This window comes from Tamandua tetradactyla, chromosome 2 (genome assembly GCF_023851605.1).
Source record: "Tamandua tetradactyla isolate mTamTet1 chromosome 2, mTamTet1.pri, whole genome shotgun sequence".
Lineage (NCBI taxonomy): Eukaryota > Metazoa > Chordata > Mammalia > Pilosa > Myrmecophagidae > Tamandua > Tamandua tetradactyla.
Window position 1 is genome coordinate 62,033,360 of NC_135328.1, and position 22,020 is coordinate 62,055,379.

The 22,020-nt window shown below is 37.7% G+C and overlaps 1 protein-coding gene across 7 annotated transcripts in view; it reads left to right on the top strand.

Moving 5' to 3' along the window:
* The window catches only part of UBAP2 (ubiquitin associated protein 2), a 169,616-nt gene that overhangs the window by 52,896 nt on the left and 94,700 nt on the right, over window positions 1-22,020 (top strand). For 5 of the 7 annotated variants that reach the window (XM_077147906.1, XM_077147907.1, XM_077147909.1 and 2 more), the window contains exon 2: window positions 20,578-20,717. The exons of 1 other annotated variant lie outside the window; for it this stretch is intronic. In XM_077147906.1, coding sequence (XP_077004021.1) covers window positions 20,578-20,717 — 140 coding nt within the window. Of the gene's footprint in view, window positions 1-19,401; window positions 19,530-20,577; window positions 20,718-22,020 lie in introns of all 7 variants that reach the window. One more of the 7 variants, XM_077147910.1, reaches the window with a different exon arrangement.

Consider the following 22,020-nt stretch of genomic DNA (forward strand, 5'->3'; position numbering starts at 1 on the left):
CATGATTTCTGGTTTCATTTAGGATCCTCAGTAACATTGCTTGATTCGTTTTACTTGTTTTCTCTCAGCTTCCTCTCATATTCACCCTGCTACTTGTTACAAACCTTTGTCTTTTCTTACCCTCCCTGTGCTCCTCCCCACCTCACTTCCCAATTCATTCAGTACTCACTCTCTGCAGATGTTTTTATTTAGTTTACTGAAAAAGTAGGCCAAATTTGAAAAAAAAAAAAAGTGAAAAACTCAGAAAGTTAGCTGCAACAATACCTGCCCTTTCCTCTGTTCTCCTGGACTTGGGAGAGGAACCCCTCCTCTGGTCCAAGTGAGTTATTTCCCTTTACGGCTATCTTGTTGCTAGACTATTTAGGGATCTTTTTCTACTGGTCATCCTCTCTTACCTGTGTTTTAAAACTTTCATTGTCCATTATCTCCTTCTCTTCAGTTTATAGATAGGCTTCTTTCTTTTATTCAGTTAATAATACATTAAGCACATAGTTCATGTTAGGCCCTGAAAGCAGAAAGGTGATAAAATCCCTGTCCTCATGGGGCTTATGCTTATTAGCTTTGTTCACTGTATTTCATCTTTGCAAAATTCTACTTTGATGCTTTGTGTTCCCCGCCATCCACCATCTCTTGCAAATACAGTTAATTCGTTTCTCTTCCTCAGTCACCTTGGCTTTCTCCTCATCACTGTGCCAAATCATAATGGCAATGCTCACCAGTGACCTCCTGTTTACAGAGGTACCGGTTGACACTTGATTAAAGGATTCAAGGAGTGATAAAATATTCCTGAAAATTATCAAAGGTCTTGCTTCTATGATATATTTTAAAGGTTCATAATGTTCAGCATTGCTATTTTTAGAACTATCATGTTAAGTTGCGAGATGGCAAGCTTGCTGCTGATGGACTGTAAATTGTAGTGTATCCATAGCTACAGGTCTTTAGAGACTGCCTCATCTGTAACTGGATGCTATTTAATTATGAGGTCTCTCTTTTCCAGCCTGGGCATTTGCCACTGTTTTGCTAGTTTAGGATTATGAAGGCGACAGGTAATTGGTACTTTAGTACCTAGTTTGGTTTGTGGTCTTTGTAATTCAAGGAGACAAACAGATTAGGATTCAGTTTGTTACGTCTTAGTGGACTGTGTGGAATCTTTCCTCGTTTTAGTTTTGATTCTTAAAATGGGAGTTATGTCAAGGTATATAGGTTGGTTGTGGAGAATTATAGAGAGTAACATATATATAGCATTTAGCTTGGTGCCCACCACACAGTAAATTTAAACTAAAAAAGATGTCTTTTAAATTAGTTCTGTATGTGCATAGTAATCCCCTACTCTATCCCGACTTATTTCTAAATTTCACTTTCCTGAGACAGTCATTGCAACTCTTAGGTGTTTCTTTTGCTATTTATATTCACATTTCTAAATAACATGTTCGTACTACAGTTTCTTGATTTTTTTGGTTTGATATTTATACTTTCACCATGTCTTCTATCCTCCAGTGTTTGTATATTATAGTCTTTGGATAGATTAGTATTCACTGTTCATATTATAACCATATAAATGTTATTCCCAGCTGAGCCTTGTAGTATAGTACTTATACATTTTTTTAATTGGTAATTGCCTTTTTTTTTTCAGTTGCTTAGGCTTCTTTATACCTATCATTAATTAATCTCAGTACTTTGTTTCATAAGTATAAATTATCTCTCAGAATTCCCAAACACATTACCTGTAACTTTTCTTGGAGACATATCTTTGGTATGCCTCCCTTACTTTACTCTCATTAGATTTGTTTGCTCTATTGGTTTCTTGTACAGTTGTCATATTGATCACTTTTTGTCATCATTTCGGGGAAATCCCTCTCTCTTGTGATCAGCCCCTTGTTATTCTCTAGTCCTGGCAATGACTGACCTGTTTTCGATCCCTGTAGTTTTCCATAATGTCATAAAAATGGAATTATAGAGTAGGTATCCTTTTGAGAGTCACATTTAGAGGGAAATACATGTGAGAGCCATCCGTGTGTTTGCATGCTTCTGTTGTTCCTTACTTTTTATTGCTGAATTGTATTCCATTGTATGGATGTTCTACAGCTATCTGTTTACCCCTTCTGAAGGAGATTTGTTTTTTCTTCCAGTTTTGGGGGACCATGAATAAAGGTGATGTGAGTATTAAGGTGACTGTCAAGAAAAGTGGCCCTTGGCACTATCCTGAGCTACAAAGAAGGCTGAAAAACTGAGTGTTTGTTGTTGTTTTTAATTAGAGAAATGGGTTTACAGAATAATCATGCATAAAATATGGGATTCCCACATATCACCCTGTTATTAACACCTTGCATTGGCTTTGGTATGGTACATTTGTTGTAGTTGATGAAAGCAGTTTTATAGTAGTAGTACTAACTTAATCTCTTGTAGGAAAATTTTTTTTCCCTAAGTGTCTTGCTACTAGTGTTTCTGTTTTTCAGAGTTCCCTTTTTCCCCTGTTTTTTTTTTTTTTTTCTTCATGTTTAGAGGTCTTTCTTAAATGTCTGGTAATCCTTGGGTAAAGCCCATAAAATCTGTTGGGGTCCGTTGTGTGCAGGTAGGGCCTGAACTCATCGGCATAATATTAAGTAAAGTAATCTGGCTGAATTGGTTGACACATGGAGTACCCCATAGATGTCAGTTTCTTTAAGACTTTTGTCTTAGCTGGTTAGTTTCCCTAGAAATAATTTTTCTAGGCTCCTGCTTTTGAGGGAAAACCAATGTTCTGTAATTTTAGATGCAAGTAGAGGAAGGGAATCTACCTGGTTAGAATTACGACTTTCACTTTATTGTCCGATTTTCACAATAGTATAGAGACCCTCAGCTGGTCTGGTATTCCTGTATTCAGAATTTATCTGGTTCAGCTATTTCTGAGAATAAACCTTTGGGTTCTTGAGTAGAATGGGAATTGAGTAGTTGGATAGCTACACGGTCTAGGAAGTTTTGTAGGAGTTTAGTGCCTCTTTTATAGACTTTGAATGAATCTATCTTTTACTTCAGGCCCATAGTTACTCCTACCTCTAGATGTATTATTTGGTACTCTGAATTCTTCAGCCTTTCTGGGATGCAGCAGGAAGAACTGGTCTTCTTCTAGGTTTTTTCTCACTGTTGATGTAGGAAGCTTTCTTGGTCTTCTAAGAACGGGTCCTTTCTGGTTTCTAAAGCATTAGAACTATCCATTTCCCTAGTTTTTTAACCTTGTGGGTAATCCCCAACCCCCTTTTTGGTAAACCTTTATGTCATTTAAATGAAGCTTAGGAATGAAGACTGGCAAACATGTTCATTTGCTGTGTTTGACTAGAAGCATTTTAGTAGTATCACATACTTATATCCAATAGAATATAATGCAAGCCAAATCACATATGTAATTTTAAATTTTGTAGTAGCCATATTAAACGATTTTTAAAGGAAACAGATGAAATTAATTTTAATACTAAATTTTATTTAACCCAGTTTATACAAAATATTATCAGTTCTATATATAATCAGTAAAAAAAATTACTCGAGCAATTTTACAGTTTCTTTATTAAGTTTTTGAAATTTGATGTATATATATATTTTTAATTTATTAATTTAAAAATTAAGAACAAAAACATTAAATATTAACATATAATTCTGTTCTACATATATATTCAGTAATTCTCAATATCATCACATAGTTGCATATTCATCATTTCTTAGAACATTTGCATCAATTCAGAAAAAGAAATAAAAAGACAACAGAAAAAGAAATAAAACAATAACAGAAAAAAAAAGATGATACATACCATATCCCTTACCCCTCAACTTTCATTTATCACTGGCATTTCAAACTAAATTTATTTTAACATTTGTTCCCCCTATTATTTATTTTTATTCTATATGTTCTACTTGTTTCTTGACAAGGTAGATAAAAAGAGCATCAGAGACAAGGTTTTCACAATCACACAGTCACACTGTGACAGCTATATCATTATTCAATCATCCTCAAGAAACATAGCTACTGGAACACAGCTCTACATTTTCAGGCAGTTCCCTCCAGCCTCTCCATTACATCTTGAATAACAAGATATCTACTTAATGCCTAAGAATAACCTCCAGGACAACCTCTTGACTCTGGAATCTCTCAGCCATTGACACTTTGTCTTATTTCACTCTTCCCCCTTTTGGTCGAGAAGGTTTTCTCAATTCTTTGATGCTGAGTCTCAGCTCATTCTAGGATTTCTGTCCCACGTTGCCAGGAAGGTCCACCCCCTGGGAGTCAAGTCCCACATAGACAGGGGGAGGGTGGTGAAATTGCTTGTTGTTTTGGCTGGAGAGAGAGGCCACATCTGAGCAACAAAAGAGGCTCTCTTGGGGGTGACTCTTAGGCCTAAATTTTAAATAGACTTGACCTATCCTTTGTGGGGTTAAGTTTCATATGAACAAACCCCAAGACTGGAGGCTCAGCCTAGAGCTTTGGTTGTCCATACTGCTTGTGAGAATATCAAGAATTCAACTTGGGGAAGTTGCATTTCTCCCCATTCTCACCATTCCCTGAAGGGGGCTTTGCAAATACTTTTCCACTCACTGATCGAATCCCTCTGGGAATCATCCGGGCATCACTCTGGACAAACCAACAAAATCTCATGTCCTACCTTGATATATATTTTACACTTATAGCACATCTCAGTTTGGGCTAGGCACGTATCAAGTGCTCAATAACTACACATGGCTAGTTGCCTAGCATATTGGACAATATAGGAATTGAGGGCTGTGTGATTATAATCCCTACTTCTACTCTGTGAATTTATATTTACTGGTAGTTGCATCCAGCACCTAGTACATTTCTTTTTTTTGGATATGAAAATTTATTTATTAAAAAAAATTTTTTAAACACAGCAACATACAAACACCGTATGATCATTCATTTTTACCATATGATCATTCCTTTCTTGGTGTATAATCAATGACTTTCAGTATCATTGCATAGTTTTATATTCATCACCATGATCGTTTCTTAGAACATTCGCGTCAATTCAGAAAAAGAAATAAAAAGAACAAAGAAAAAAACTCGTACATTACATACCATTTACCCCTCCCTCTCATTGACTGCTAGTATTTCCATCTACCCAACATATTTTAGCCTTTGTTTCCCCTATTTTTCTCTGTCCCCCTTATCACTTCCTTTCATTGATCACTAGCATTTCAATCTACTAAATTTTAATATTTGTTCCCCTGTTATTTATTTTTAATCAATATGTTTTACTTTTCTGTCCGTACTGTAGATTAAAGGAGCATCAGACACAAGGTTTTCACAATCACAAGTCATATTGTGAAAGCTTTATTATTGTACGATCATCTTCAAGAATCATGGCCACTGGAACACAGCTCTACAGTTTGAGACAGTTCCCTCCAGCCTCTCCAGATACCTTAACTAAAAAGGTGCTATCTATATAATGTGTAAGAATAACCTCCAGGATAACCTCTAGACTCTGTTTGAAATCTCTCAGTCATTGACACTTTATTTTGTTTCATTTCTCTTTTCCCGTTTTTGGTCTAGAAGGTTTTCCCAATCCCTTGATGCTGAGTTTCAGCTCATTCTAGGATTTCTGTCCCATATTGCCTGGAAGGTTTATACCTCTGGGAGTCATGTCCCACATTGAGAGGGGGAAGGCAGTGAATTTGCTTATTGTGTTGCTGAGAGAGAGAGGCCACATCTGAACAACAAAAGAGGTTCTCTTGGGGGTGACTCTTAGGCTTAATTTTAAGTAGGCTTAGCCTATCCTTTGCAGGCTTAAGTTTCTTATGAACAAACCCCAAGATTTGGGGCTCAGCCTGTTGCTTTGGTTGTCCCCACTGCTTGTGAGAATATGAAGAATTCTGTACTTGGGGAAGTTGAATTTTCCCCCTTTCTCACCGTTCCCCGAAGGGAACTTTCCTCTCTTCAGAACCTTCTGGGATTTATCAAGGCATCACTCTGGACAAACCTACAAAATCCCATGCCCTACTCAAGGTTCCATGTATTTATGGTGTTCAGTTAGGCTGTCCACATAAGTTATATTAAGAACTGCACTAATCAAAATATAAATTTTGTGCCAAATAAAGATTTTTTGCTTTAGTCTCACATGTAAGTTAAAGTTTTAAAATATTAATTACCATCTATTTTCAGCACCCTGCAACATTGACATTCCTTTGTACTTCCTCCTGCAAAAACATTTTTAAATTTGTACATTTAGTCACTATCATTATATACTCTAGGCATTCCTAGATTATACCATCTCAGTCATTATCGTCTTATCTTTCCTTCTGATTTCATTTGTGCCACAGGCCTCTCTGTATCATTCAGTTACAGTAAGGTAGTATTGTACTCCATTTCTGAATTTTTACAGTCACTTCTGTTGCACAATCTGTATCCCTTTACCTCCAGTTACCCTATATCTACCTTATTTCTATCTCTTCATGACCTCTGTTCTTAACTGAAATTATCCAAGTTCGTTCCTTAATGTTCATATCAGTAAGACCATACAATATTTGTCCTTTTGTTTTTGGCTAATCTCACTCAGCATAATGTCCTTAAGGTCCATCCATGTTGTTACATACTTCATAACTTTATTCTGTCTTACAGCTGCATAATATTCCATCATATGTATACACTGCAGCTTGTTTAGCCACTGTACACATTTGAGCTGTTTCCATCTCTTAGCAATTGTAAATAATGCTGCTATAAACATTGGTGTGCAAATGTCCGTTTGTATCTTTGCCCTCATGTCCTCTGAGTAGATACTTAGCATTGGTATTGCCAGGTCATATGGCAATTCTATACTTAGCTTCCTGAGGAACCACCAGACTGCCCTCAACAGTGATTGTACCATTTGACATTCCCACCAACCATGGATAAATGTGCCTTTCTCCACATCCTCTCCAGCACTTGTCGTTTTCTGTTTTATTGATAATGACTATTCTGGTGGGTGTGAGATGATATCTCATTGTGGTTTTGATTTGCATTTCCCTAATAGCTAGGTAAGTTGAGCATCTTTTCATGTGCCTTTTGGCCATTTGTATTTCCTCTTCTGAGAAGTGTCTGTTCATGTCTTTTGCCCATTTTGTAATTGGGTTGGCTGTCTTGTTGTTGTGTTCAACAATCTCTTTTCTTTATATTTTCTGAATACTAAAGCTTTATCTGATACATCACTTCCAAATATTGTCTCCCATTGTGTAGGGTGTCTTTTGACTTTCTTGATGAAGTTTTTTGATGCAAAAAGTGTTTAATTTTGAAGAGTTCCCATTTCTTTCTTTCTTTCTTCAATGCTCGTGCTTTGGGTTTAAGGTCTAGGAAACTGCCTCCTAATATAAGATTTATGTTTCCCTATATTTTCTTCTAACAGTTTTATGGCCTTAGATCTAATGTGTAGGTCTTTGATCTATTTTGAGTTAATTTGTGTATAGGGTGTGAGATATGGATCCTCTTTCATTTTTTTGCATGTGGATATCCAGTTCTCTAGGACACCATTTATTGAAGAGACCATTCTGTCCCAGGTTTGTTGGTTTGACTGCCTTATCAAAGATCAATTGTCCATAGATGAGAGGGTCTATATTGGAACACTCTATTCTATTCCATTGGTCAGTATATCTATCTTTATGCCAGTACCATGCTGTTTGGACCACTGTAGCTTTGTAATATGCCTTAAAGTCAGGTAGCGTGAGACCTCCGACTTCATTTTTCTTTCTCAGGATACTTTTAGCTATTCGGGGCACCCTGCCCTTCCACATAAATTTGGTTATTGATAGTTCTACTTGTGAAAAGTAAGTTTTTGTGACTTTAATTAGTATTGCATTGAATCTTTAAATCAATTAGAATTGACGTCTTAACTACATTTAGTCTTCCAGTCAATGAACACAATATGTCCTTCCATTTATTTAGGTCTTCTGTGATTTCCTTTAACAATTTCGTATAGTTTTCTCTGTATAGGCTGTTTTTTTTCTTTAAATTTATTCCTAAATATTTTATTCTTTTTTAAAAAATTTATTTATCAATTTAAAAATTAGCAAATGAAATAAATTAACATAGATAATCAGTAATTCACAATATCATCGCTTAGTTGCATATTCATCATTTCTTTTTTTTTTCTTTTTTTCCTTTTTATTAATTTTTAATTGTTAAAAAATATATAACAAGTAAACACAAAGATTCTTAACTTATGATCATTCTGTTCTACATATGTAATCAGTAATTCACAATATCATCCCATAGTTGCATTATTCATCATCATGATCATTTCTTAGAACATTTGCATCAATTCAGAAAAAGAAATTAAAAGACCACAAAAAAAAATTCTTACATACCATACCTCTTACCCCTCCCTTTCATTAATCACTAGTATTTCAATCTAAATTTATTTTAACATTTGTTCCTCCTATTATTTATTTTTATTCCATATGTTTTACTCATCTATTGATAAGGTAGATAAAAGAAGCATCAGACACAAGGTTTTCACAACCACACAGTCACATTGTGAAAGCAATATCATTATACAATCATCTTCAAGAAACAAGGCTACTGGAACACAGCTCTACATTTTCAGGCAGTTGCCTCCAGCCTCTCCATTACATCTTTTTTTTTTTTTTTTTTTTTTTTATAGATCAGATGCAGCTTCATTCAGCGTTCCAAGATAATTACATTACAATTAGGCAGTATTGTGCTGACCATTTTTTTTTTTTTTTAGACGTCATACCATTCTACATATGCAATCAGTAATTCTTAACATCATCACATAGATGCATGATCATCGTTTCTTAGTACATTTGCATCGGTTTAGAAGAACTAGCATTATAACAGAAAAAGATATAGAATGTTAATATAGAGAAAAAAAATAAAAGTAATAATAATAAGAACAAAACAAACAAAACAAAACAAAACAAAAACCTATAGCTCGGATGCAGCTTCGTTCAGTATTTTAACATGATTACTTTACAATTAGGTATTATTGTACTGTCCATTTTTGAGTTTTTGTATCTAGTCCTATTGCACCGTCTGTATTCCATCAGCTCCGATTACCCATTATCTTACCCTGTTTCTAACTCCTGCTGAACTCTGTTACCAATGACATATTCCAAGTTTATTCTCGAGTGTCGATTCACATCATTGGGACCATACAGTATTTGTCTTTTAGCTTTTGGCTAGACTCACTCAGCATAATGTTTTCTAGGTCCATCCATGTTATTACATGCTTCATAAGTTTATCCTGTCTTAACGCTGCATAATATTCCATCGTACGTATATACCACAGTTTGTTTAGCCACTCGTCTGTTGATGGACATTTTGGCTGTTTCCATCTCTTTGCAATTGTAAATAACGCTGCTATAAACATTGGTGTGCAAATGTCTGTTTGAGTTTTTGCCCTTAATTCCTTTGAGTAGATTCCCAGCAATGGTATTGCTGGATCGTATGGCAATTCTATATTCAGCTTTTTGAGGAACCGCCAAACTGCTTTCCACAGTGGTTGCACCATTTGACATTCCCACCAACAGTGGATAAGTGTGCCTCTTTCTCCGCATCCTCTCCAGCACTTGTCATTTTCTGTTTTGTTGATAATGGCCATTCTGGTGGGTGTGAGATGATATCTCATTGTGGTTTTGATTTGCATTTCTCTAATGGCCAGGGACATTGAGCATCTCTTCATGTGTCTTTTGGCCATTTGTATTTCCTCCTCTGAGAGGTGTCTATTCAAGTCTTTTTCCCATTTTGTAATTGGGTTGGCTATCTTTTTGTTGTTGAGTTGAACAATCTCATTATAAATTCTGGATACTAGACCTTTATCTGATATGTCGTTTCCAAATATTGATTCCCATTGTGTAGGCTGTCTTTCTACTTTCTTGATGAAGTTCTTTGATGCACAAAAGTGTTTAATTTTGAGGAGTTCCCATTTATTTATTTCCTTCTTCAGTGCTCTTGCTTTAGGTGTAAGGTCCATAAAACCGCCTCCAATTGTAAGATTCATAAGATATCTCCCTACATTTTCCTCTAACTGTTCTATGGTCTTAGACCTAATGTTTAGATCTTTGATCCATTTTGAGTTAACTTTTGTATAGGGTGTGAGATATGGGTCTTCTTTCATTCTTTTGCATATGGATATCCAGTTCTCTAGGCACCATTTATTGAAGAGACTGTTCTGTCCCAGGTGAGTTGGCTTGACTCCCTTATCAAAGATCAAATGTCCATAGATGAGAGGGTCTATATCTGAGCACTCTATTTGATTCCATTGGTCGATATATCTATCTTTATGCCAATACCATGCTGTTTTGACCACTGTGGCTTCATAATATGCCTTAAAGTCTGGCAGCGTAAGACCTCCAGCTTCGTTTTTTTTCCTCAAGATGTTTTTAGCAATTCGGGGCACCCTGCCCTTCCAGATAAGTTTGCTTATTGGCTTTTCTATTTCTGAAAAATAAGTTGTTGGGATTTTGATTGGTATTGCATTGAATCTGTAAATCAATTTAGGTAGGATTGACATCTTAACTATATTTAGTCTTCCAATCCATGAACACGGTATGCCCTTCCATCTGTTTAGGTCTTCTGTGATTTCTTTTAGCAGTTTTTTGTAGTTTTCTTTGTATAGGTCTTTTGTCTCTTTAGTTAAATTTATTCCTAGGTATTTTATTCTTTTAGTTGCAATTGTAAACGGGATTCGTTTCTTGATTTCCCCCTCCGCTTGTTCATTGCTAGTGTATAGAAATGCTACAGATTTTTGAATGTTGATCTTGTAACCTGCTACTTTGCTGTACTCATTTATTAGCTCTAGTAGTTTTGTTGTGGATTTTTCCGGGTTTTCGACGTATAGTATCATATCGTCTGCAAACAGTGATAGTTTTACTTCTTCCTTTCCTATTTTGATGCCTTGTATTTCTTTTTCTTGTCTAATTGCTCTGGCTAGAACCTCCAACACAATGTTGAATAATAGTGGTGATAGTGGACATCCTTGTCTTGTTCCTGATCTTAGGGGGAACGTTTTCAATTTTTCCCCATTAAGGATGATATTAGCTGTGGGTTTTTCATATATTCCCTCTATCATTTTAAGGAAGTTCCCTTGTATTCCTATCCTTTGAAGTGTTTTCAACAGGAAAGGATGTTGAATCTTGTCAAATGCCTTCTCTGCATCAATTGAGATGATCATGTGATTTTTCTGCTTTAATTTGTTGATATGGTGTATTACATTAATTGATTTTCTTATGTTGAACCATCCTTGCATACCTGGGATGAATCCTACTTGGTCATGATGAATAATTCTTTTAATGTGTTGTTGGATACGATTTGCTAGAATTTTATTGAGGATTTTTGCATCAATATTCATTAGAGAGATTGGTCTGTAGTTTTCTTTTCTTGTAATATCTTTGCCTGGTTTTGGTATGAGGGTAATGTTGGCTTCATAGAACGAGTTAGGTAGTTTTCCCTCCACTTCGATTTTTTTGAAGAGTTTGAGGAGAGTTGGTACTAATTCTTTCTGGAATGTTTGATAGAATTCACATGTGAAGCCGTCTGGTCCTGGACTTTTCTTTTTAGGAAGCTTTTGAATGACTGCTTCGATTTCTTTACTTGTGATTGGTTTGTTGAGATCATCTATCTCTTCTTGAGTCAAAGTTGGTTGTTCATGTCTTTCCAGGAACCCGTCCATTTCCTCTAAATTGTTGTATTTATTAGCGTAAAGTTGTTCATAGTATCCTGTTATTACCTCCTTTATTTCTGTGAGGTCAGTAGTTATGTCTCCTCTTCCATTTCTGATCTTATTTATTTGCATCCTCTCTCTTCTTCTTTTTGTCAATCTTGCTAAGGGCCCATCAATCTTATTGATTTTCTCATAGAACCAACTTCTGGCCTTATTGATTTTCTCTATTGTTTTCATGTTTTCAATTTCATTTATTTGTGCTCTAATCTTTGTTATTTCTTTCCTTTTGCTTGCTTTGGGGTTAGCTTGCTGTTCTTTCTCCAGTTCTTCCAAATGGATAGTTAATTCCTGAATTTTTGCCTTTTCTTCTTTTCTGATATAGGCATTTAGGGCAATAAATTTCCCTCTTAGCACTGCCTTTGCTGCCTCCCATAAGTTTTGATATGTTGTGTTTTCATTTTCATTCGCCTCGAGGTATTTGCTAATTTCTCTAGCAATTTCTTCTTTGACCCAGTCGTTGTTTAGGAGTGTGTTGTTGAGCCTCCACGTATTTGTGAATTTTCTGGCACTCCGCCTATTATTGATTTCCAACATCATTCCTTTATGATCCGAGAAAGTGTTGTGTAAGATTTCAATCTTTTTAAATTTGTTAAGACTTGCTTTGTGACCCAGCATATGGTCTATTTTTGAGAATGATCCATGAGCACTTGAGAAAAAGGTGTATCCTGCTGTTGTGGGATGTAATGTCCTATAAATGTCTATTAAGTCTAGTTCATTTATAGTAATATTCAGATTCTCTATTTCTTTGTTGATCTTCTGTCTAGATGTTCTGTCCCTTGATGAGAGTGGTGAGTTGAAGTCTCCAACTATTATAATATATGAGTCTATTTCCCTTTTCAGTGTTTGCAGTGTATTCCTCACGTATTTTGGGGCATTCTGGTTCGGTGCGTAAATATTTATGATTGTTATGTCTTCTTGTTTAATTGTTCCTTTTATTAGTATATAGTGTCCTTCTTTGTCTCTTTTAACTGCTTTACATTTGAAGTCTAATTTGTTGAATATTAGTATAGCCACTCCTGCTCTTTTCTGGTTGTTATTTGCATGAAATATCTTTTCCCAACCTTTCACTTTCAACCTATGTTTATCTTTGGGTCTAAGATGTGTTTCCTGTAGACAGCAAATAGAAGGATCCTGTTTTTTAATCCATTCTGCCAATCTATGTCTTTTGATTGGGCAATTCAGTCCATTGACATTTAGTGTTATTACTGTTTGGATAATATTTTCCTCTACCATTTTGCCTTTTGTATTATATATATCATATCTGATTTTCCTTCTTTCTACACTCTTTTCCATATCTCTCTCTTCTGTCTTTTTGTAGCTGACTCTAATGCTCCCTTTAGTATTTCTTGCAGAGCTGGTCTCTTGGTCACGAATTCTTTCAGTGACTTTTTGTCTGAGAATGTTTTAATTTCTCCCTCATTTTTGAAGGATAATTTTGCTGGATATAGGAGTCTTGGTTGGCAGTTTTTCTCTTTTAGTATTTTAAATATATCATCCCACTGTCTTCTAGCTTCCATGGTTTCTGCTGAGAAATCTACACATAGTCTTATTGGGTTTCCCTTGTATGTGATGGATTGTTTTTCTCTTGCTGCTTTCAAGATCCTCTCTCATTGACCTCTGACATTCTAACTAGTAAGTGTCTTGGAGAACGCCTATTTGGGTCTAATCTCTTTGGGGTGCGCTGCACTTCTTGGATCTGTAATTTTAGGTCTTTCGTAAGAGTTGGGAAATTTTCAGTGAAAATTTCTTCCATTAGTTTTTCTCCTCCTTTTCCTTTCTCTTCTCCTTCTGGGACACCCACAACACGTATATTTGTGCGGTTCATATTGTCCTTGAGTTCCCTGATACCCTGTTCAAATTTCTCCATTCTTTTCCCTATAGTTTCTGTTTCTTTTTGGAATTCAGATGTTCCATCCTCCAAATCACTAATTCTGTCTTCTGTCTCTTTAAATCTATCATTGTAACTATCCATTATTTTTTCTATGTTTGCTACTTTATCCTTCACTTCCATAAGTTCTGCGATTTGTTTTTTCAGTTTTTCTATTTCTTCTTTATGTTCAGCCCATGTCCTCTTCATGTCCTCCCTCAATTTATCGATTTCAGTTTTGAAGAGGTTTTCCATTTCTGTCCGTATATTCAGGATTAGTTGTCTCAGCTCTTGTGTCTCATTTGAGCTATTGGTTTGTTCCTTTGACTGGGCCATATTCTCAATCTTTTGAGCGTGGACAGTTATCTTCTGCTGCTGGCGTCTGGGCATTTATTCAGATTTCTCTGGGTGTTGGACCCAGCAAGGTTGTAAGATTTTTCTGTGAAATCTCTGGGATCTGTTTTTCTTATCTTGCCCAGTACGTGGCGCACGTGGCACATGTTTGTCTCAAGTGTTTGGAATGGGTCTCCCCCAGTCACCGATCTCCGTGGCCTGGGGCTTTCGGATCCAAATCTCTCCGTTGGTTCAGGGGCTGCGCCTGGTGGGGGCGTCAGCTGCCGTGGCTTGAAGGGACCCTGTGGCTGGTTGCGGGCCGCAGCGGGCCTGGGGGATTCCCCACCGGACCAGGAAGCCTCCCGTTGGGGTGGGGCTTCCGCGGCTTGGATAGCCCTCCTATCTGAGACTCGTATCCGCGGACTCGAAGCAGAGACTCGAAGCCGCCCACAAAAGAGGGGTGCCACCTGCGTCGGCTTGGGAAACTTGCTTCTCCAATACTCTCAGCCGGCCCGGAAAGGGGGGAGGGAGTAGCTCGGACCACCGCAGCTGCCGCTGATCGGGAGATCGCACGCCGCTCGGGGGTCTCACTGCAGCCGAGTCTCGCAGTCAGTCTAGCCAGCCCAGACTTTGGATAGCCCTCTGATCCGGGACTCGTAGCCGCGGACTTAACGCCGAGACTCGAAGCCGCCCGCAAAAGAAGGGCGCCGCCTGCCTCGGCTTGGGGAACTTACTTCTCCGATACTCTCAGCCGGCCCGGGAAGGAGGGAGGGATTAGCTCGGACCACCGCAGCTGCGGCCGCTCGGGGGTCTCGCCGCAGCCAAGTCTCGCAATCAGACTTGCCAGCCCAGACTTTGGATAGCCCTCTGATCCGAGACTTGTAGTCGCGGACTCGAAGCCGCCTGCAAAAGTGTGGCGCCGGCCGCCTTGGCTGGGAAGCTTGTCTCTCCGAGTCTCTCAGCCAGCCCCGGAAGGAGGGAGGGATTAGCTCGGACCGCCGCAGCTGCGGCCGCTCGGGGGTCTCGCCGCAGCCAAGACTCGGAATCAGACTTGCCAGCTCAGACTTTGGATAGCCCTCTGATCCGAGACTTGTAGTCGCGGACTCGAAGCCGCCCGCAGAAGTGTGGCGCCGGCCGCCTTGGCTGGGAAGCTTGTCTCTCCGAGTCTCTCAGCCAGCCCCGGAAGGAGGGAGGGATTAGCTCGGACCACCGCAGCTGCGGCTGCTCGGGAAATCGCCCGCCGCTCGGGGATCTCACTCACCGCAGCTGAGTTTCGCAGTCAGACTAGCCAGCCCAGACTTGGTTACGCTGTGTGTCCATTCCCTGCTGTAGCCCCGGGAGTTGTTTTGTACTGTTTCTGTTCACCTATTAGTTAATTTGGAGTCGGAGGAACTAAGACGCATGTACCTTACTAAGACGCCATCTTGGATCTCCCCATATTCATCATTTCTTAGAACATTTGCATCCATTCAGAAAAAGAAATAAAAAGACAATAGAAAAAGACATAAAATGAAAACAGAAAAAAAAAAGATTATACCTACCATACCAATATTTTATTCTTTTGATTGCAGTTGTGAATGGAATTTTTTTCTTGACTTTACGCTCAGGTTGTTCATTACTAGTGTATAGAAACATTACAGATTTTTGAGTGTTGATCTTGTAATCTCCCACTTCGCTGTACTCGTATATTAGCTCTGGTAGTTTTGCTGTGGATTTTTCAGGGTTTTTGACATATAGTATCATGTCATCTGCAAACAGTGAGAATTTTACTTCTTCTTTTCCAATTTTGATGCCTTATATTTCTTTTTCTTGTCTAATTGTTCTGGCTAGTACTTCCAATGCAGTGTTGAATAACAGTGGTAAAAATGGACGTCCTTGTCTTCTTCCTAATCTTAGAGGGAAAGTTTTCAGTTTTTCCCCTTTGAGGATGATGTTAGATCTGGCTTTTTCATGTATTCCCTTTATCATGTTGAGGAAGTTCCCTTCTATTTGTGTCCTTTGAAGTGTTTTCACAGGAAAGGATGTTGAATGTTGTCAAATGCCCTTTCTGCATCAATCAGTGATCATGTGGTTTTTCTGCTTTGATTTGTTGTTATGGTATATTACATTAATTGATTTTCTTATGTTGAACCGTCCTTGCATACCGGATATGAATCCTACTTGGTCATAGTGTAAAATTCTTTTAAGTTACTGCTGGATTCGATTTGCAAGAATTTTGTTGAGGATTTTTGCATGCATATTCATTAGAGAGATTTGGTCTGCAGTGTTCTTTGCTTGTAATATCTTTGTTTGGCTTTGGTATGAGGTTGATGTTGGCTTTGTAGAATGAGTTAGGTAGCCTCATCTCCTGTAAAGTTTTTTTTGAAAAGTTTGAGCAGGATTGGTACTAATTCTTTCTTGAATGTTTGGTGGAATTCACATGTGAAGCCATCTGGTCCTGGACTTTTCCTTTTGGGAAGCATCTTAATGACTGATTAAATTTCTTTACTTGTGATTGGTTTGTTGAGGTTGTCTATTTCTTCTCGAGTTAATGTTGGTTGTTCATGCCTTTCTAGGAAGTTGTCTATTTCATCTACATTGTTGAGTTTATTAGCATGACGTTTTTCATAATATCCTGTCATTACTTCCTTTATTTCTGTGGGGTCAGTGGTTATGTCTCCTCTTCTATTTCTGATTTTGTTTATTTGCATCCTCTCTCTTATTCTTTTTGTCAACCTCACTAAGAGTCCATCAGTGTTACTGATTTTCTCATAGAACCAGCTTCTGGTTTTGTTGATTTTTCTGGGTTGTTTTCATGTTCTCAATTTCATTTATTTCTGCTGTAGTCTTCATTATTTCTTTCCTTTTGCTTGCTTTGGGGTTAGTTTGCTGTTCTTTCTCTAGCTCTTCCAAGTGAACAGTTAATTCCTTCAATTTTGTGCTTTCTTCTTTTTTGATATAGGCATTTAGGGCAATGAATTTCCCTCTTAGCACTGCCATTGCTGCATCCCATAAATTTTAATATGTTGTGTTTTCATTTTCATTTGCCTTGAGATATTTACTGATTTCTTTTGTAATATCTTCCTTGACCCACTAGGTGTTTAAGAATGTGTTATTGAGCCTCCATCTATTTGTGAATTTTCTGGCACTCTGCCTATTATTGATTTCCAGCTTCATTCCTTTATGATCTGAGAAAGTGTTTTGTATGATTTCAATCTTTTTAAATTTATTCAGACTTGCTTTGTGCTCCAGCATATGATGTATCCTTGAGAATGATCCATGAGCACTTGAGAAAAAGCTATATCCTGCTGTTGTGGGGTGTAATGGTCTATAAATGTCTGTTAAGTGTAGCTCATTTATTGTAATATTCAAGTTCTCTGTTTCTTTATTGATCCTCTGTCTAAATGTTCTGTCCATTGATGAGTGTGGGGAATTGAAGTCTCCAACTATTATGGTAGATATGTCTATTTCTCTTTTCAGTGTTTGCCACATGTATTTTGGAGCATTCTGGCTCGGTGTTTAAATATTTATGATTGGTATATCTTCTTGTTGAATAGTTCTTTTATTAATACATAGTGTCCTTCTTCATCTCTTTTAACTTTTATATTTGAAGTCTAATTTGTTGGATAGTAGTATAGCTACTCCTGTTCTTTTCCCAACTTTTCACTTTCACTTTCAACCTATGTTTATCCTTGGATCTAAGATGTGTTTCCTGTAAACAGCATATAGATGGGTCCTGTTTTTTAATCCATTGTGCCAATCTCTGTCTTTTGATTGGGGAGTTTAATCCATTAACATTTAGTGTTATTACTGTACGAGCAGTACTTTCTTCTACCATTTTGCCTTTTAAATTTTATGCCATAGCTAATTTTCCTTCTCTTTACCTTTACTGATAGTCTTCATTTCTACACTTTTCTCCATGCCTCTCTCTCCTGTCTTTTTGTATCTGTCTCTAGTGCTCCCGTTAGTATTTCTTGCAGAGTCTGTCTCTTGGTCACAAATTCTCTCAGTGATTTCTTGTCTGGAAATGTTTTATTTTCTCTCTCATTTTTGAAGGACAGTTTTGCTGGAATGGAATTCTTGGTTGGCAGTTTTTCTCTTTTAGTAATTTAAGTATATCAATGCACTGTCTTCTCGCCTCAGTGGTTTCTGCTGAGAAATCTACACATAGTCTTATTGGGCTTCCCTTGTATGTGATGGATGGCTTTTCTCTTGCTGCTTTCAAGATTCTCTCTTTCTCTTTGATATCTGACATTCTGATGAGTAAGTGTCTTGGAGTATGTCTATTTCGAGCTATTCTGTTTGGGGTACACTGTACTTCTTGGATTTATAATTTTAAGTCTTTCATAAGAGTTGAGAAATTTTCAGTGATAATGTCCTCCATTAATCTCCTCCTTTTCCCTTCTCTTGTCTTTCTGGGACACCCACAACATATGTCTTTGTGCCCTTCATGTTGCCATTCAATTCCCTGAGTACCTTCTCATATTTTTCCATTCTTTCCCTATATTTTCTTTTGCTTGTGGGATTTCAGATGTCTCGTCCTCCAGTTCACTAATCCTATCTTCTGTGTCTTGAAATCTGACATTGTAGGTTTCCTTTTTTTTTTCATTTCTTCTGCTGTGCTTTTCATTTCCATAAGTTCTATGATTTGTTTTTCAGACTTTTGATTTCGTTTTGTTCATTCCTTGCCTTCTTTATATCTTCCCTCAATTCATTGATTTCATATTTGATGAGGTTTTCCATGTCTGTTCGAACATTCTGAATTAATTATCTCAGCTCCTGTATCTCAGTTGAATTCTTGGTTTGTTCCTGTGACTGAGCCATATCTTCAATTTTCCTAGTATGATTCGTTATTGTTTGCTGGTGGCTAGGCATTTAATTACCTTAATTAGTGTATTCTGGAGATTGTTTTCACTTTTTTTACCTAGGATTTTCTTACTGGATGAGTTTGTTGTCTATCTGTTCTTTGACATTCAGTTCAGCTTATTCTGGACCACTAGCTTAGGTTTTGTTTAACAGGGGAGAATTTTTTAGTTCTTGTTTTCTTGTTTCTTGCCCTACTTGTATGGTGCCTTCCCCCCCCACTTTTAGGAGTGTCTACTTAGGTATTATAGACTCCAACCAGATTTTCCCTGACCAAACTACCTCCTGTCAAGAAGAAAGAGTCACCTGCATCAGTTTTACTGGAGGGTGAGTCCCAGTGGATTGAAAGGCTTTCCTATGAAGCCTCTGGGCTCTCCGTTTTTCCCTGTCTTGCCCAGTATGTGGTACTTGTCTGCCTTCAGGTCCGACCAGCATAAGGTGATGTGGTACCTTTAACTTCAGCAGACTCTCCCTGCTTGGGGTGTGGTGGATACAGAGGAGAGGTTGAATCCTGGTTTTAATTGCTTCACTTTTCCAAACCTTGGGGTCTGAACTCCTTGAGGGAGGAATTCCATCTGAGCTAGGCCCCACCCTTCTGCTGGGGAAGGCACAGGCTCCAGACAAATACTCAAAAAAGCTTAATTCTGCCTGTGCCTTGGGCAGTGGAGCCTGTGAAGCTGTGCAGCTGTATCCAAAGAGCAGTCAAGCCATAGAAACACAGCCACCAAAATGAAAGAGAAAAATCGTTTTCAGAGCAGTTCCTCGGGTTTGCCTGTCAAGAGCTTAAGTTGGTACGTTTCTCTGTGTATCTCCAGGTCCTCTGTGTCCCCTCCTTTCCTTCAGGGCCCAGACCTTTTCAAATCCAAAACACCTATTTTTTTTTCTTTTTCTTTTTTCCATCAGCCCTGCCCCCTCTGCGCCAGGGCAAAAACTGGCAACCTCCATTTTTACTTGAGGTTCAGTTGAACTGGGGGCCTAGTTTTATTAGTCAGAGTTTGTTAATTAATTCCACAATTGGTGTTTGGTTGTGCTCAGTCCCTGCTGCTGGTAAACTCTATTTCCTTTCCCCTCTGGTAAGCAGTGTGTGGGAGAGGGCCCCTGGCTGCTGCGGCTTGGGAATCTCATGGTTTTGGGTGGGCTTGCAGCTTGTCCAATTGGTCTGGACTAGTGTCTGCTCTGTGTCCGGTCACTGATGTTACCCCAGCAGTTGTTCTGTACTGTTCCTGGTTATTGATTAGCCGCAGTAGAGGACGAACTAATTCCCACAGCTCGCTAAGCTGCCATCTTGGCCCCAACTCCTATAATCTTGTTTTGATGTCATGTTATAATGTGCCCTGTACTTAGCTATTCAATAAATAGTTGTTGAGTAAATGAAGGAAAACTACATGCACAGTTGTTTTTTGCCTCCTTGGAATATTTAGGTGGTTTTTGCCTTTAGGTATAGCTTGTTCTTAGAGATGGTATTTTGAATTGGATTATTATCAGGTAAAATTTCACTGGATGCAGTGTTGGCTTTGAGTTCAGATACACCAAAACTGGGAAGAGACAGCTAGAACTCCATTTCACTATATAGAGTGGTAAAATGGCTGATGGTAAAAATTGGTGGTAACTTCAGATTTTTCTAGAATTGCAAAATCATAAATCATAGACTTTTAGATTGCATGAGAAAAATTGGTTTAAGAGCTCTGAGCATAATCTAAAATCATAAAGGGTGTTGCTTTTGAGAATTTCCATTCCAGAAAGTTTTAGTATTTTATCTCATGTATCATCATCCCTGAATTTTATCCTTGACTTTTTCAGTGATTTGAAAGTTTGCTTACCATGCCTGCTTTCTTGCAGATTTTCTATTTTGTACATACGTTATTTTGTATATACTGTATATGATGACTTCGGTGAGCAGCGACCGGTCCCGAAGTGCTCGGGAAAAAATGCAGATTTCTGCGACACAGGCAGTACAACCACAGAAACAAGTAGTACAGGTAAGTTTTTGTGGAACTCTTGTTTGGCCTATTTAGAATTAAAGAAATTAAGAGGACCTACATGATTTAATGTTCTTTGTAGGAAACCTTAGGATTTTGTTTAAGAAGTAGATAATATAATAGGAAAGAGGTATGTGTTGATTTAGTACAGTTGCATGTCATTTTAGAGAACTGTTTGTATAATCCTGAAATTTTTCACTGATCGTTAATATCTAGGCCATCTCTTTTTTTTAGAATTGTCTCTGGAATGTTTTATGAAAACCCAAAGTATATAGAGAAATAATATCTGGAAGTAGAGAAATGTTTCAATTTTAAGTGACCTATAAAATGCTGCCTTTTCTTTTAAGCACCAGCAAAGAGTGCTTTAGTCTTAGAATGACTTTTGATTAGCAAGATCCAGTTTTTAAAAAATATTTAATTTAAATATGTTCTCCCTTATTTATATTTTTTTGCATGGGCAGGCACCAGGAATCAAACCCGGGTTTCTGGCATGGCAGGTGAGAACTCTGCCACTGCGCCACCATTGCCTGCCCTATATTATTATTTTAAATGAAGTGAGATAATCCAAGTAAAATGCTAGGCTTAGTGCCTTGCACAAAATTAAGCATTCTATATATGTTATTGACTATTTTGACAAACCTGTCTTCAGAGTCAGTATGTAAGTTAGTTAATAAACTTGTCTAGGTCATCATAATTTCAGTCTAATGATTGACTATAATTCATGGTTAATTACAAGTGCTTTTTATAATCATTCATATCCAAGTGCCCTGTTAATACTAAGGGGCATAGAGAGTAAACTTTACCTAATTGCTTCATTCCATTTTTCAGTATAAGGTTAGCCTTGTATTTTGCTGATATCAGCAGGCAAACATCTCTCCTGTTCAGTGCGCGCTAGTATGTACTTACACTCTGATAGACTTTTATTCACAACTGATCAAGACATAACTTTCCAGTTTTGAAAAAAATTAGACTTTTTGAACTGGATCCTCCCCATATAGATGTATACTTACTTACAGTTTTTCACGAATAGTCTCTTTTTAAAGAAGAAATGCAAGTTGTGTGTAAGCATGGGTGCAATCCTGCTAATAGTTAAAGAAATATAAATTAAAACAAAGCTGTATTGTTTTGTTTATCAGATCAGCTAAGATTAAAAGCATGATCTTCTGAAGGAGGGCCAAATGAAATGTTGGGATATAAATTGTCTTCTCCTCCCTGCTAAGCAATGTCCTTGAACTAATTTCCCAAGAATCAAAGTCTTAAGACTGGAGAAGTGAGGACTCCTTTCTTCCTAGGGATTGGGCCC